This window comes from Taurulus bubalis (genome assembly GCF_910589615.1).
Source record: "Taurulus bubalis genome assembly, chromosome: 17".
Lineage (NCBI taxonomy): Eukaryota > Metazoa > Chordata > Actinopteri > Perciformes > Cottidae > Taurulus > Taurulus bubalis.
The window spans coordinates 11517391-11534398 of record NC_136605.1 but is presented as its reverse complement, the minus strand read 5'-3'; the positions used below and the strand labels follow the sequence as shown (position 1 = coordinate 11534398).

The window sequence follows — 17008 nt, the reverse complement described above, 5'->3', positions numbered from 1 at the left end:
TGGCCAATGTGAGTACTATAAATGTGTGTGTGTGTACGTTTATTAATACAGTACTGTGTGTGGTATATGAGCACGTTTGTGGTATAAGTGCAGCGCTGGTCCTAATTACAATCCTCCCCAGGAACATGTTTGAATAACATGGAGCATTAAAAAATCTGAGGTCACACTTTCAACACTGCAGTGCATCAGAGAGCCAATGAAACGTGCTTGTTGGATCCCAAGAAACTGTTAAATACAGTGCAGGCCTCTCTGTCTTTCTGCTGCTGTGTGCATGTGTGTGTGTGTGTCCATCCTTTCATCTACACTTGTCTGCATGTTATGAACCAATAGTTTAATGAGTATATGCACAAAACAGACACCTGACAATATTCCTGCAATTCCTAGTAATGAATGAGGTAAACTAGTGAGTAATTTGTGTGTAATGCTGCTCCGCTAACACCACTTGCCAATGAGAGCTTGTGTAATTGGTAGATAAAGGGTAGTAAGTAAAGTACAATAAGTAGCTGAGATTATCTTTAACGACAGTAATTATTGCATTGTTGTTATTAATTAAATCTGTTGCACATACTCAACTTTTAAACTTGTATTACTTGTCCTCTAGTATCTCTTAAAATACATTATCTTGTTCCTGGCACTATTCGACAACAGGTGGACTACGGCAGCTTTTTTTATGTATTGTTTACAGGCATTTGGTGTAACTGTCGGACAATGTCAGTCTGACAGTCATGGCGGCTGGTCACCATTGTTATTAGTACTAACCTTAAGGGGGGTTGAGTTGTGGTTACATCTGTCCTGTAATTATGTTTCTCCTTCCCCTTGGATGTGGTGACAGATGATGCCGGCAGGGGAAAAGCCGGTGAAGGAAACCTCCTGTTGGAAGATGAGGAATGATGGCAGTGACAGGGAGACAATCCCAGCCCTGGAACCACAGAGGTGTCTACCTGTCTAGACACTGCACAGCTGTCTCCAGAACAAGCTCGCACACTGCAAAAAAGAGTTTCACAAATCAGTGACTGTGCCAACATTTTTTTAATAAATGAATGTAACTTAACTAGTTTATTTGTTTTTTAATGAACATTAATGAATTAAACGGCATTATCTTTGTACTACTTATCAGTTGTGTGGTCAGCCTTAGCACACAACCTAGCCTTATTTCACCTGTGCTTCTTCATGCTATTACATGTCATACATGTCTGCTGTGAAAATGGTCCATTTTTGCATTCATTCAGTATTAATTAAGTGTGTTGCCATGTGCGTTTTTTTGCAGTGTGCTGCTCCCCTGCTCTTTTCTGCATTCTCGTCTCTCCAATTTTTCAGGTGAGTGCCTGATCGCCTCACTGATCCACAGCACAACCAAACACAAGGCTTTGTTTATTTAACAATAGGGCTCAGCCGAGTGTGAAAAGCTACAGAATGGCTGCCTGAACAAAACATGACAATGATACACATACTGACTTAACTGACATTTTACAGCAACGTAGCAACTCCCCATTTTGAAATCCCTGTCCCCTGGAACTGCCGTCATGTTATCATAGCTGTAGCTGACAGAGAGCAGCATTAAAACAAAATTAAACACAAGGGTAATTTGATGTGAATTTCTTGCATACTTTCTCATGAGTCCACTCAGTGTGCAGTGCATGCCGGTGCTTGTACATGTACGGTTTTGTGTGTCAGGACAAATGACACACTGGAGATGTTTGTTATGAGTTGTGTGTGCGCGTGCTGTGTGCATTTTTACATGTGAGGCTGCAGAAATAACAGAGGCCGCGGTATAAAAAAATCCTGATTGTTTCTGAGGGATAATCCTTCACAATGCTGGGCTTTATCAGAGGGCCTGGACTGCTGTAACAAGACACGCTCGCCCTGGGTTCGCCCAGCCACATACTAAGACTTACGCCAGCAACGAATCACAGAGGGGAAAGAAATGAAGAGAGCAAAGGAAAGAAACACAAGGGTGAAAACGATGGCAAAGGAGAGTAAAACGCAGAGTGGGGAGGGACAAAGAGACGGCAGGGGGAGAAAAGTGGAGTGAGAGGGAAAGTGAGAGAGGAGAGTGAAATGAACAGAGAAAGGCAGAAGTTGAACAAGTTTAACTGGAGGCCACGCTTCAAACAGAGAGGTTTGTTTTCTGACAGAGATCCCTCTCAGGAGATTGAGCTGGAAAACAGATTAATAGAGGCTGTCCAAGTTGCTCTCTGATATTGCACAACATGTGCCTCAGTAGCATGTGAATACAAGCTGCAGTGCATTAGCTTGTGCAGTGCTTTGAGGTGGCTGTTTGTGTGTGTGTGTGTGTGTGTGTGTGTGTGTGTGTGTGTGTGTGTGTGTGTGTGTGTGTGTGTGTGTGTGTATGTTATAGCTCACAATGTTAATGATGCAGCCCCACCAAGCAATTATATTCCAACACTGATAGGTCCTCAGGCAGAGGTTGGTCTGTTTGCAGAGATCGCCCGGATCTTTCTTGTTTGGCTCTGTGGACGAGAGGTGTTTTTGATTGGGTTGTTTTATTTGATTCCTTTTTATAAGACTTTCTCAGCAGGATCAGGTTGCTGTGCCCAGGCTAACCAAGCTCTGTAAAGGGGAGCTGTGGTTTTGGAAATGAGGGGGAGAGTTGGCTGCGATGGTTGAGGCTTTAATATGTGTATAGGAGGTGTAGGTCGGGTGTTGGTGTACATGTTATTGTGTGGGGCCCTGTGACTTCATATATTCACATATTCCCATGACGGCTCCACTCCTAGCACTCATGAAGAATATTCTTTCAGACTTGCTAATTCACTTTTATTAGCAGTTCATGCGTTTGTTATGTAAGTGTCACAATGTAACCACATAGCATAATTGAATGTTTACGTATTGCAGAGCTATCCAATAGTTGAGCTCAGTGAAACCCAGATGAATGTGATAACTGTTGACATATTTCTTTCTTTGTGAGTCAGTATGTGTGTTGGTGTCGGTGGGCTTCCTGTGCTGGAAGCGTGAAGGTGTCCCCTTGTGATACCCAAACTGTGCCACTGGGGGTTTGAGGCTTGAGCCGCCTGGACAGGCCAAAGTGTCTGTAACAGTCCCAGCACGATTTGGCCTTTTCTCACTTCTCTTTTGGTCTTGCATTCTAAATGAGGGATTATGCTTATTACCATTTTACGTGAAAGCACCCCTGACTCAAAGCATTTGCTAGCCACAGTACAATCCCTTCTGAGGTTGGGGTTCAGGGACAATGCCATTGTAATTGCCTGGGTTGTTGCTCTCTGTATTCATAATATAACAGGAAAATGTGTTATCTTAGGGAAAAGTCTAAAATCCTCCCTGGATGTGAACATGATACCTTTTTCTTTAAAGGAGTCCCTCTAGGCCTGTATATGCTGTTTTGGTTGCGATCGACTTTCTACCCGTTGTATTTAGAAACCGTTGTGGAGCTACGCAAACTGAAGCCAAGCAGGGTACCGACTGAGCAGCCAGAACTATTGTCTCAGAGCCACTCAGGATTCTCGGGGTGTTGCTTTGCCTCAGCTTTGACTCCACAACTCACACGCTCTGAATGGTGCACCCAGTTTTTGTTCTAAACTGGGGTTCATAATGGTTAATTGTACAAACTTTAAGAGGGTTAATTTACCCCTGTCATTCTTCTTTTCATAAAGGAAATCTTAGACATACCAGAGCCAAAACGCTTCCTTTCAAGCTCTGAGAGTAAGCCGACTGCCCTCATCCACACGGACAGAGTGAGGGATTGAGGGGGTGGCAGCGAGACGGGAGAGCTGTTTATCTCTCATCACCGCTCTTATGAGCGGAACAAGAAGGGAAGAGTTGAGGCAGATGGGGAGAGGACGCAAAAGCAGCAGAATTGTAATTATTTACCCTAAAAGTCCTGTTTAGACTGGCTGGAATTTACTCCTGTCAGAACTAGACGCGTGGTGTTTGTGGGAGTGTGGGCCGTGGGACATGCATGTTCGGAGATTTGTGTGTGTTTTCAGCCTGTCCTGCGTCATCGCTGCTCTCTGTTTATGCAGGGGCTCTGTGGATATGGAGAGGGATGGTGGGATATCTAAGCCTCCCACTGTCACTTGATATCTATGGAAAATAAATCAGATGATTGGACAAGTCCACTTCCATTAAGCTTCCCTCCGGAGGAGCTGAACCAAGTCCACTTGCTCTCTCATTCATGCCTTTTGTGAAGCATTTTTAGTAATTCCTCGGTTCTTGCCAAGAGGTGATGAAGCGATCAAGAATGGTGCAAAATTGAACTGGTTAGTCACACCAAGTAAATCTGCTTGGCCCCAATATCAATTCCCACATCTAAGCTAAAATGATAATTATGTTTAAGGTGGAAACTTGAGAGTGTGTTTTTTAAGGTACTTTTTTGCTCGCTACTCTGCTTGACTATTGCAATGTAATAGAGACAGAGAAGGGAAAAGGAGAGGCCGGGAGGGACAGAGAGGAAGTAGCCGGAGTTGCAGAGATAGAGAGGGGCCCGTATTGAGTGACACAGACCATGGTCTGTGTTTTCTCGGTGGACCAGGGCAGATGCAGAGTAAATGAAGCGTGCTGTAGCATGGCGGCTTCTGCTTTATCCTTGCAGTGTGTGTGTGTGTGTGTGTGTGTGTGTGTCAGAGGCCTCTTTGAGTACTCTGTTCTCCCTCTGTTCTCTCATGGTTATAATATGTCAGGAGGACTGCCATCCTCTGTCCCTGACCCCTCTGCAAAGATAAGAGAATATATAAAACACAAAAGTGAACATTGATGAATACAAATGCATCCACCTGATGTGGAAAAACTTGCCACAACACAGAATCCGTGCTGTGCAGCAGGTTATGCTCATCTAATGACTCGCCTGATTCTGTGACTCTTCTCCTAAGGCTGAAGACAGCAGTGACTCTGACCTGTAGGACAAGGGCCTCCCCTTGTGTTGGAGTTGCAAAACTACAAAACTGCAAAACTACAAATCCATAATGTTGGCACATGTACAATATACGAGTTCAATCAACCAAACATGAGGTTATAAACTTAAGTAATTAATTCATAAAATCCTGGCACTGTCCCAGATATCTTGAATTAACAACTGAGTGATATAATGCAAGTGAATGTGAGGGAAGGATTACAACTTCCTTTTTCGTTTTTTTTTAAGCACATGACTTCCTCATCCGGGAAGAGAGTTCTTCTTTACCTTTATCTCCATTCCTTTGACAAAATGGCCCTTCAGACTTGTCTCAGCGTCGTGATTTTTGTTTTCTGTATCAAAAAATCGTTCGGTAAGAAATGGGGCGTTGTAAATATGTCTTTCTAAAAAAATTCCAGGACATTCTTTGCTTCCTGTAACCTTTCGTCTAATTGTGGTTATGCTGTCCCTGTTGCTATTCCAGGATGTTTATAGAGAGCTACAAGTGTGTTTATGATGCACTGTACATCTCTATTTTCTCACAGGATGCTCTCAGACCAACACCTCCTGCAACGACATTAACATTGCTGAGAGTTTCACGTTCTTCCATGGGTGTCCTATTGGCAGTAAGATTTACGTGTTCGACAATGGGGTATTTACATTTACTTTTACACTGTAGTAGTTTATAATTTGTTTTTTCAAAAGGTTTTATGGTGCTGTAATATGTGTGTTTGATGAAAGAAAGAGACAGAAAGAGGGGGAAGGGATCAAGACAAAGTGAAAGTTGGAGGTTGCCAATAACATGTTAATTACAGCAACTTTTTTTCTCTCTCCTCAACAGACCATGGTTGCTGCTGTTGAGCTTGGCATTTCGATGCCAAACTATTCGGATGAAGTGATAAGCATTGGCAACGATTCAGTCGTTACAAGAAACTGTCGAGACGTGCAAGTAAAATGCATAGTTCCTCTCGTGAGTCTCCCTCTATTTTAATATGTACTTCTATGAATTTAATTAATAAAAGGCATATAGTACATGTGACCTACGAACTCTGCACTCTCACAATACATACTTTGATTTTGCTTTTCAGGCAAAGAGCATTGTAAAAGACATCTGTTGGGATTATAAAGTTACTGGTGAGGCAATGAGATGTTGTAAATAACTGATTTTGAATCTTACATTGCTGATCATTGATACATACATACATACGACATAACTGTCTGTTATATGTCCCTCCTCTTTACCTAACAGTGATGCCAAAGTCAGACTCCTTTCAGCCACCACGGAACTTCATCAGTGAGTGGAAGTTTATTCTGAGTGACATTGTTCTGACTCGAGTGCCTCACAATGTTTTTGTTGATGATGACATGTTTGCATTTCGTCTGTCCTCCAGTCGGTTGGGCCGTCGGTGGGACTGTCGGTGGGGCTGGTGGTTTGATTTTGCTCATTGGGGTGCTTTGTTATATGTGGAAAAGGTGATTTCAATTCCATTTGCAATTGGAATGGACTGTTAATGTCATATTCTCATTTACCTACACAGTGGCTTGCACGGATTCAGAAATGTTTGTTGTGTTTCTTATGTTAGGAAGCCCGACGGTGCCTCGACTGTCTCCTGCTTTTTGCAATACCTACGTTGCTCTTGTCTCAGAAAGGAGATTGTTGCAGATGGCACAACACAACCCAACAGGTGAGCTAATGTTCAGGAGCTACTTTCAGTGGAGTTGAAGACATCCACATCCTCATCCTTTCTTTTTCATTGTAGGCTGAGTGAAATATCTGCCACAGATCCATGTGGAAGTGGTGAAAGTGCTATCGAGCAGGATAACACACTTGAAAGTGTGCATGTTCACAGGTTAGGCTGCCACGTTAATAATACAAACTGTTTGTCAAAACCGTTAAAAGTGTTTTATAAAATAGCAATTGGAAGTCTAGACTGTAATCTGCTCAAAGCTACGTTTGTCTCCATAGTATTGATCCCACGGCTGATGGCCAGCCTCCTCAGTCATTTAGTCTGGACCGCAACTCCAGCGAACCGGGAATCCAGCCGACTGCAAGGTGAGAGTGAAAGCTGTTTCCTTTTGCTTGTGCCTGTAGTTCATCTTTAGGTTTAGGTGAAGTGTCCCTTTAACTGGACAGGTAGTGAATAAGATTCCTCAGAGGAGATTCAGAGCCATTCTTATCCAGTATTTGTTTTGCAGTGGAGACGTGGTTGCTGATGGTAACGGGACCTCTAATCATCGAGCCATGAACAGGTAAGCTTTTGGTACTAGATGGAGTGTGTTTATTATTGTCAGTGTGTTTATTATTAATCATTTTGTATTATTGGTTAATCAACACACTTATTTAACAACTATTGTATTTTTCTGCCTCAGGAGCTTGAGAGATGATCCAGGAGGAGAGAATGACAACAACGGAAAATCCATTGTTGTGTAAGTTTGTAGTCTGATAATTATAATATCATATTGAGTTAAAGAGTTTCTTTTTTCTTTTTTTACCTTTTTGAATCCCATTCATGACTGTTTTAAGAATGTTTGAGGTGATAATATGTCCTGCTGAAGATGTATATTATATATAGCCTCCAAGAGGTACATCTCTTCAGTATAAAATATGTATCAATAATTGTATCAGCATTTTACAGCAACCAACAAGTTAAGATAACTTCTGTTTTGGATGTCTGCAAAATGATGAAAAATAAAATAAAATGTAGAAAATATTAAGATAATGATGATTTTCTAAATCTTTGAGTAAAAGTGTACACAAACAAGTTTTCATCCTGGGGCTTCATCCAATGTCAGCTGGAGCCGATCCCAGCTGACATTGGCCGAAGGCAGGTTACATCCTGGACACGCCAGGCTATACAGCAGGGCTGCCCTATAAACAGACAACCATTCACGCTCACATCCATACCTACGGGCAGTTGAGTAATCAATTAACCTAAGCTGCATGTCTTTGGACTGTGGGAGGAAGCCAGAGACTCCAGAGAGAACCCACTCTGTTGCTGTGAGGCGACCGTACAGCTCCATAGATGATGTCAATTCAGATTGTTTTATTTTTATTTTTTTGTACCTTAGACAATTTGATTTGCTCACCCTGAGGTTATTCTATATGCACTTCTGTGAAATGATAACAGCTGGGAATTCTTCTCCAGCGTCGTGGAGATGCACAGTGGATGCGCTGCTGGTGATCGTGGTCCTGAAGATCATGAGAATGAAGGACAACCGCTGCTGTCGAAGCAGAGGTGAGACTTCCCCTTTCACCGTCGCTTTCCAATTTCCAGTCTCCTTCATACCTTGTTTCATTTTGCCTGTTGTTTGGACAGCTGTCAGGAGTAACTTTAGGAACTGCTCGCTTACCTCCACACCAAACCTGACTTCAGAACTTGCCTGACGTCTGCTCGGAGAGTGAGCGTTAACCAAGCTTTGCTGTTTTTGTGCAGAGGCTCATGTCTCCATTCCTTGTTGTTTCTGTCTCCAGAGCTGCCGACCAAGGTTTTGACATGACAGGGAAAGCCGAAGATTTGGTGTACAAGCACGGCTTTGACCCAGACCAGATCAGCAGGTGCTCTACTGTACCAGTAAGTGGGTAGCTTTCCCTATATGCTTCAGAATATATTTTCTGTGAAACTGTTGTTTTTATATATATTTTATTTGGCAATTGTTTTGTTTGCTGCACAGGACACTGACGTGGAGTCAACGCCCAACATGAACAACTGCAGTATAGAAGTTTACTGATTTATAAAATAGATATATAAAGAATAAATATATTATATTAATAACAATAATAATAACTTAAGTATTCTCAAAGTCAGGCTATGTGGTGCTCCTTTTGGATCGAGTTTTATTTAAATAATAATTTCATCCCATGATGCTTTGCTCTCCTGATGAGCATGCTCTCTTTTTGCACAATATTAGACGATATATTCTCAACAAGCCCTACAAGCCCTATCTCCCAAAGTGTTGTATGATCACAACATATTTACATCATTCTGATGACCTATGTTTTTATTCAGAAAAATTAGACAATCCCGGTGGAAATTGATGTTGTCTACGGTCATTATTTTTACATTAATTAATAAAAAAAACATTATTAATAATAATAACAACAACAACAACAACAACAACAACAACAACAACACAAGTAGGGGGGTTGTTACTGAGAATATAAAGTACATGACTTTACCAAAGGATGGGTGTTCTGTCAGCTAAAGTACCACATACAGAGCTGTATAGTAATACTTGTATAACAGGTATAATGTATGAATACATATTTATGAACTAAACATATATATATATATAATATTATATTATGCTTTATGCTCTTAATGAGATAATGCATAACATAAATGCCAAGCGAATATAGTATGCTTTAAAAAAAACATTTTCTTTGAAATTTGTTGTAATTTCATATTTATCCAATCAGTCATAATTAAGTCTGGCATTACTAACATGTGTAATCATATCACCTGAATCAGAACTTTTTTTTTGTGTTAATACTCTGTATTTGTGAATTCAGAGATCTTATTGTGATTCTGTATTTTTCTTTTCTTGGTTATGTTCTCAGTTGCATTGCTTTTGCTTTTTAGTTGATCCATTTGTATGGAAATACTTGTATTAATAAATACAGTATGCCTATTAAAATTATCAATTGTTGTAATGTTTTTAAAATAAATTGTTTAATCCATCTTGGATTTCACTGTCTGGTCATTTTTTTATCTGGTTTCTAAACAACTGAGAGCAACCCAGCAGCTGGAATATCAACATTTTACCACATGGAGGCAGTAAATAGTCATGAGTCCTGCACCACTGAGGTACATAACAACTTAATTACACCTCTTATTACTTTGGTTGAATTATGCAAGTGCATTGTATGCGTATTTAGTCCTGATAATTTTACTTTCACCTATAAACCATATATTGTACATATTGTATTTATATATCAAACACTATGGGTGGGGCTAAAATGTTTTTGTTTCAATGAATTAAGGTCTCCGCATAGTTGTAATTTGTTGTTGATTATTAAGTGATGATTTACGCGATCAGTGTGTATGTTTTAATTTGATGTATGCATTTTATAGGGCTCTGATTTATTAATAAACCTATAAAGGCACGGTAATTACATTAAACACCACTTGATAGTTTAAGTGTTATAAACCTATGTTACAGTACTTAAAAGATGTGTTTCCCCTGTGGCTTGATGCAATGTTTTAATTACAGTTACCCACAAACACGGGTTCAGGCTGAATTTAGTACTCTCTTCTCCCGGTCTCTTGGGATCTGCTGAGAGTTGTTGTTTGTCAACGTCTTATTCTATTTCAAGCTTCCCCAAATGTGCAATGACCTTGAAAAAGCCCCCTTTTTTTACCTCTCTGGTGGACTGAGTACCAAGAGGAGAGTGTGTCAGGGTGGCTGGAGGTTGTCACTCGTGTTTGGTGTGTCAGTGTGTGAAAGCATTACTGTACTACCAATGCAAAGAGGGTGATTGAATGGTCAAGGCCTCGGAGCCTCCCCTCTCGGGGAGTTTCACTGAGAGGACATGAGCGAGGCAGGAGATGGGCGGATTGGCTCATCCCGCGTCGCCATACATGTACAGCAAACAGTGTGACATGGTGGAGAAAAAGGACATGATAGAGGCTGTAATTATGGATGAATCATGTATGCTCTGATGCACATAATAATTCGATATTGGCTAATTAGTTACCAATCACACTCAGCTGTGAATGATATCATGAGCAGTCAAGGAAACCAAACTCAGTGGGAGCTGAACACTGATCACACCACTTTGGCTTTAGGGGAGCTAGATGGGCTGCAATAACCCAGACACATAGTTGTGTTATCCCTAACTGATCTCTCGTTGATCACAATGTTTATGATTCCTCTGGAGTGTACTAAAGGTTGCCTACAGTTGTGTGCTGCCGTGGCTTAACGGACAGCTGCAAGCAAACAGGGCTGCATTCAAAAGTCAGTAAGCTGTACTCGCACGGCAGTTATTAAAAGATTACATCGGGGATCACACCACGCTGTATGATTAATTAACCTTGACTGATGCTTTGTAAAGAGGAATCCAGCTGAGCGAGTTTGCCCACAGGTCTGCTTGTACATACGTGTGAGAAGGTTGAAGGCATACGATATCGTTTGGTCACAATAATACTGAGTCAGGGTGAAACAAAGCCTTTGCTTTCTCCAGATTAGTATGGGACCCGTCGCCTCGTCCTTCCCAGTGCATAAAGCTATTACTAGTCCCTGTCCAAACACTAAAAGTGTTGTTGGGTTTCGTGTCCCTAAACTGACATCTTGCCTTTTTCTCTGCCCCTCTCTGATCACTTTGTGTAGTATTCTTTTGCCACATACCAGTATTTGGCATACTCATCCTCTAAACCACCGGGTTAAATCTGCATATGCACACAGTTTGTGGTTCAAAGGGGAGCTGACACAGGAAGGGGCTCGGTTGCTTGGCTTCAGTCCCCTGCTTCCCGTGGTACAGCGATGAGCAGCACAATGCTGACGTATCCTGCAGTACAGCCCATGAATAAAACATAGCCACCGTATTAGTGCGAAAAGACGACTTTTCATTTCCAGTTTGAATCATGAGGTCGGTATATTGAAGTTTATATCCATGTGGCACCACGAAAGATTCATTTTGAAATAATTTTTCTGTGCTGTTGTCCTTTTATCACACGGGCACATGCGTAAGCACACTATGTGCTGCACATAGGCATACAACCACACACAACAACAACAAATGAGCCATTTAATATGTTCCCAGAGAAACCCTGACGCATGAACAGTGTATATTTTCAATAGTTTTTTATTAATATGTGCTGATACAAGGTCGCTCTGACCTGCAATGACGCAAACACTCACAAAAAAATCATCTCCTTTGGCCCAGACAGCTGTCAAAGCAACAATAAATAAAACAAAAAGAACCAATTAACATCATTCTTCAAAGAAAAATAGAAACAGAATCAAGGTGTTATATTAACCTCAGTTTACAAATGTCTCAGTGGTACATGATAAATTATATATTTCATAGAAAAGTCACAGAAAGCTCTGGAAATGGTGCTAAATGTAGTACCCGACATGACACAATATTAGAACTCATTGTTTCTACCAATGCCTACAGCCTGTTATGTAAAACCACTATTTCAGGGATGTCCAATACTGTCCAGGTTCTACTGTACTGAGCTAATTGATAATACAGCCCTTAGCTGAGACTCACACCTGCTACAGCCAGCTATTCTACCTCTGATGATGGACACAGATCGTCTCAGGCAGCATTTACTGGCCTGTCGCCATGGACGATCATAGGATGGAAATCACTACAGCCAAGGACAGGCACATGCAGGCACAGTTCTGCTCCTCCACGCTCTCAGAGACGGTGCACTCGGCGGAGGAAAAGGAAGAAATAGAAATGAAGAAACATGCCTACAGATTCATCCTGCTCCTGCTGTATGTGTATATATGTTAACGAGAAAGCAGCAGATGCATGTCTTTCTCCAAGTCAGTGTATAAAACTACCTATCCTGACTGAGGATACGATATGTCAGTGTGACAAAAGATATGTTTGTTTTGGTTTTTGGACCTTGGGGTCTCTATGTAGAGTGTGCCTCACAGGTTTAAGAGAAGCCCATCCTACACAAAAGCCCCTCTGATGTTGGTCCCACCCTGTGCATTAAAGATGGCCTGAATTTGCTGGCACAGCACCACGGACACATATTCAACACGAAAGAGAAACAGCACAATCCTCATCACTGGGTTTATGCCATACCCCTACATATTCTTAAAACAATTCTATAAGTATTCAGGAGTCATGTAGACACGTAACAACAGACCAATAACAAAATAGTACTACTTTATCATTGTTTACATTTGCTTTTTAAAAATCTGTATAGTAAAATCCTGTCGCATTTTTCTCTAAAAATCTTGCTTTAATCAGGCTGACGCGGCAGTGGATTCATTTTCACATTTCTTTAAGGAAGCATCCATTAGACCAAACAACAATCACATCACCGTTCTTCCTCTACAGACAGTTGTATTCAATGAACAAACTTGAGATCTGACATGCCAGCTTGATCAATTCAAACAATAAAGTGATGACCTCTGGACTGCAAACCACCAACAGAAAGCCCTCTGTAGCAAAGCAGCACATCAATCTCCTTATCTCCAGATCCAACCCGGCGCCGCCTCACTGCAAACCCCCCTCACCCGCCATCTTCTTTCTCTATAACTGCCTATGGCTATGAATTTGTGACATCTATGCTGATGTTGTCCCCGCTCTGTCTCCTCTCGGTCCGGTCTTTGCAGACATAATGACCTCCTCTGCTGCAGTTGAACTCACACACCAACCTCCTTACCGTCCTCCTGAAGTGATATGGGCCACACAAATCATTGGTAAAAAATAATAAAATGTGTATGGAGGGGTCAACTGTGAGTAAACGGAAAAAGCCTGCTGGGACCTCCGCTGTCTAATGATAGACTGAACAATGCCACAGCTCACTCTCCACTGACACTAAGCTGCAGGGGTGAGACAGCACTGTGTCAAAGGTTGGGCGTCCCACCTTTTAAACAACTTCCCACCGAACCACTGGAGCACGTGCATGACAGACTTGCTACCGGCATCGAAGCGAGGAGTTTTGTCCAGCTGAGACGGAAAAAGTGAATAGAAAAAAGAGCTAGGACGAGTTCACTGCAGTAAATTAGTACGCACTGTGTCATTATTGTAATCACAGGTTTGGAGGGCTTTGAATGGTGGAGAAACTCCCGTTGTGTCAGCTTCCGTCCAACAGCATGGGCTGCAGACCTTCTATAATCACTATCATTTACCACAGTACAGCTCTCCTCTGTTTATTGAGATATTAATCTGGGATAAACAAAGCTTTTTACAAAACAAATTAACACGCTCAAAGAAGTGCTGCAATAATGGAGCCCATTGAGATTGATATTAAAATGTGGATGAGATGTAGTGGAGAGCGAGGAAAAGAAAAGGAGGAAAGAGATGCTGAAAAAAAAAGAGAAGCAGGCCCAAGGTGACGCACATTCCTCCTCTCAAGGGGGAGTGCTTGTCTAAACAGTGTTTCTCTCCTGGGGCGCGTCCCAGCTGAGCAGTAGAGATCAGCATCAGCACATTATGTCAAATACAATGAGGGAGGGATGGAGTTAATGATGATGCTGATGAGAATGTTGGGTATAAAGATGATGATGGCCGTCTTGAATTTCCCATTAACACTTCCGCCCTGGAGTGAATTGTTTCATCTTCAGTCCTGCTTGTTAAAATACATTCAGTTGTCCTCAGTTGACCAGCGAGTGCTGCCTCGGCACGGTGCCCCCACCACCGAGCCGCGAGATCCGAGTTTCACATTGTCCAGCACTACAGCAGAGCAGAATACGTGTGCACATTGTCTTTTCATTTGTAAACACAGACAGCTCCCAGGTTCAGCTGCAAATCCAAGTCATGTACCATCAAAGTAGTATTGCACACGTCCCCCACTATGGCTCAAGTGATGATACTAGGGCCGTCTCGCTGAGCCTCATCGCGCTCCGTGGCCCATACAATGTTACTTGCACAAGTGATTTGAATAACAAGAATAAATGGTGGAGAATCCGTGTAATCCCTCTCCCTTATCTGCCTTTAACCCTCTCTATTTCAGCCCCTGGAGCCACAGCTAAAAGCTGTCCTTTGGGTTCTCTTAGAAGTGGGACAGCCAGGCCCGATCCAAATGTCACACTGCAGTGGAGGCATCTATTTCTGCTCCCGTTCTGTCCACACATCACGCTCTTTACGCTTAGTGCAGGTTTACGAGGGAGACAGAAAAAACTAAAAAAACAAATCCATGAATAAATCAATGTGAATAAGTATTCAAAAAACATGTAAAAAAAAAAGATAAATAAACCATAACAAATACCTATAAATACAGCGTAGAAGAAGGCAAACTCTCAGTATTTTTTTAAAGGTCAGACAGATTTCCGCTGGATGAAAGGAGCCTCCTGAGCGTCTCTCGCTTGACAGCTAATTTCTCAAATGTATCGCTTGCATAAGGTGGCATATTGGAAACGTGTTCTTCCCGATCAGTCAACCCTGCTTGTCATTTTCATGGTATATGGTTATCATATGTCGTCCCGAGGCGGTCTGATTTCTCCTGTCCTCCTTGTACCTAAACACCACGGGAAGAGCAACTTCCATTTGAGGCGGAGAAGTATGGCAGCTCTCTGAGGTGCATCCCCCTTTTGTCTGATGAGCATTCAAGTCATGTCACACACACACACAAATAAAAACGTTCAAAAGTGTGGTGTGCGCGGCTCGCACACACTGGACTCTTAACACACACAAGCAGCCATTCAGACACATTCATACGTACACACATGCACACGGGAAATTGAGGAATTGTCACATTGGGCTGTGGATAAATGCTGAATCTATTCTTTAGAAACAGCACAATGCAATATTCTCTGATAGCAAAACAAACGTCATTATTATACATGCTAAAACCCATGTTGTTAAAAGTATGTAATCTGGTTATATCTTCCAAATAATACAAGTACAAACCAAATCCCTCTGTGGATTCTGTCGTTCACCCACAATGCTTTATCGTGCCTGTGAGGCACACAATGACATTTTGATGACATCTATGTTGCTTGCCTCACACCTCCCGCTGCCTTCTGCAATTCCACCCCGGGAATGTCAAAGGTCAAACATTAACAACATGTAACGGATTATATTTTTTTGCTCCATTTTTTTCATTTGTATAAATACAATCTACTACACATTATAATCTGTCTCTCTCTCTCTGCCTTTCTCCCTTTTCACTGAGTGGCACAGAAGAGCGAGAGAGCGAGAGATCAAGCAACGGGGGAGAGAGAGAGAGAGAGTTCATCATTCAGTTCACAAACTCCAAAACATTTTATTTTTTTCTTTCGTTGGTTTGTTGCAGTACAAGAAGTCATTTTTCATAGTATTTGTTACTTTTTGTTGCTTTTGATCATCTGGTGTCTTTATTTACATAGTAGGAATAAAGTAGATTCATGTGTGGTTCTTATGTACACGGCTATACCAATTGGTCGACCAGTGAGTTTGCGGTGTTTACAGTCTTGCTTGTCACAACCACGCACAGGAAACAAGTCCACTTCAACTGGCTAGGCTCTAACAGCAAAGTACAGGGGGAGGGAGGGCGACACCAGTCCGCTCTTGTAGCCCCCAGAGGATGCAGACGCAAAGTCAACACATTGAATACTCTCTTCAAAACAAAAGCAAGGCAGTCATTTAACTTTTCAAATGCCTGAAGCAAACAACCAGAGAGAACAGTGGAGATGATTGGCCAGCCTTATGGATACAGGTTCTGCTGCTATGGAGGGCGGGTGCAGCGGCTCTTCAGTCTCTGTTTCTGCCTCTACTCCACTTCTGTACATTGTCGTTGATTCACAGCAAGAGAAAATGAAGGCAACTACTCTGAATCTGCTCCCACTGCCTGCTTGGAACAAAGGCTCTTGTTCCCTTTTACTTAGATGGAGTACTGTTTTCACTTTTGATGTTCATTAATGAGCACTTCTGGATGAGTGAGCGTACGTGTGTGTGCGTGTGTGTGTGTGTGTGTGTGTGTGTGTGTGTGTGTGTGTGTGTGTGTGTGTGTGTGTGTGTGTGTGTGTGTGTGTGTGTGTGTGTGTGTGTGTTTGCCTTGTGAATGCTCTAGTTTCTGTTCTGGCTCAATAAAAGATATTTTTGGCAACAATGAGGAGCTTTCGGTGAGACCTTTTTTTAGGTTATAATAGTGTACTATATTCCCTGTCTCCACAGCTAACTACTCCGATTCAAATGATGAGTCAAAAAAGACCTATTGATGGTACGAAAGGGAAATGAGACTAAATATAAAATGACATTCCCATCTCAGGAAACAGGTCTGAAGAGAAATTACATATAAAAAAAACTTTAAGTAAGTTTTTAAGTTTTTAAATATCTGAAGGTAAAGGGGGTGGATCGGTACATTCAGAGTGCTGGACTTGGCCTTTAGGGTACCAAAGGAACTGGGAAGGACTGGGGTTGGAGAGAGCTGTCGAATGCTCCGCAGAAAAACACTCATCACTCATCTCCTTAAGACGAAGGAGGGTTCAAGATAAAGGCAGCCACGACTCCCCCTGAAGGTCACTCATCTGTTA

General features: G+C 41.9%; 1 protein-coding gene across 2 annotated transcripts; it reads left to right on the top strand.

Moving 5' to 3' along the window:
• Positions 1–5149: 5149 nt before the first annotated feature.
• On the top strand, positions 5150–9478 carry LOC306749463 (uncharacterized protein). 2 transcript variants are annotated; one of them, XM_079232758.1, is made up of 13 exons: positions 5150–5240; positions 5413–5519; positions 5709–5837; positions 5956–6001; positions 6117–6161; positions 6259–6340; positions 6451–6552; positions 6628–6920; positions 7064–7117; positions 7238–7294; positions 8014–8103; positions 8340–8439; positions 8540–9478. In XM_079232758.1, exons 1-9 carry the CDS (start codon positions 5180–5182, stop codon positions 7111–7113), a joined length of 915 nt encoding a protein of 304 aa, XP_079088884.1. In that variant the 5' UTR covers positions 5150–5179; the 3' UTR covers positions 7114–7117; positions 7238–7294; positions 8014–8103; positions 8340–8439; positions 8540–9478. The 2 variants fall into 2 exon arrangements, with proteins under 2 accessions (XP_079088884.1, XP_079088885.1); XM_079232759.1 differs by having other exon boundaries at positions 8340–8443.
• Positions 9479–17008: the final 7530 nt, after the last annotated feature.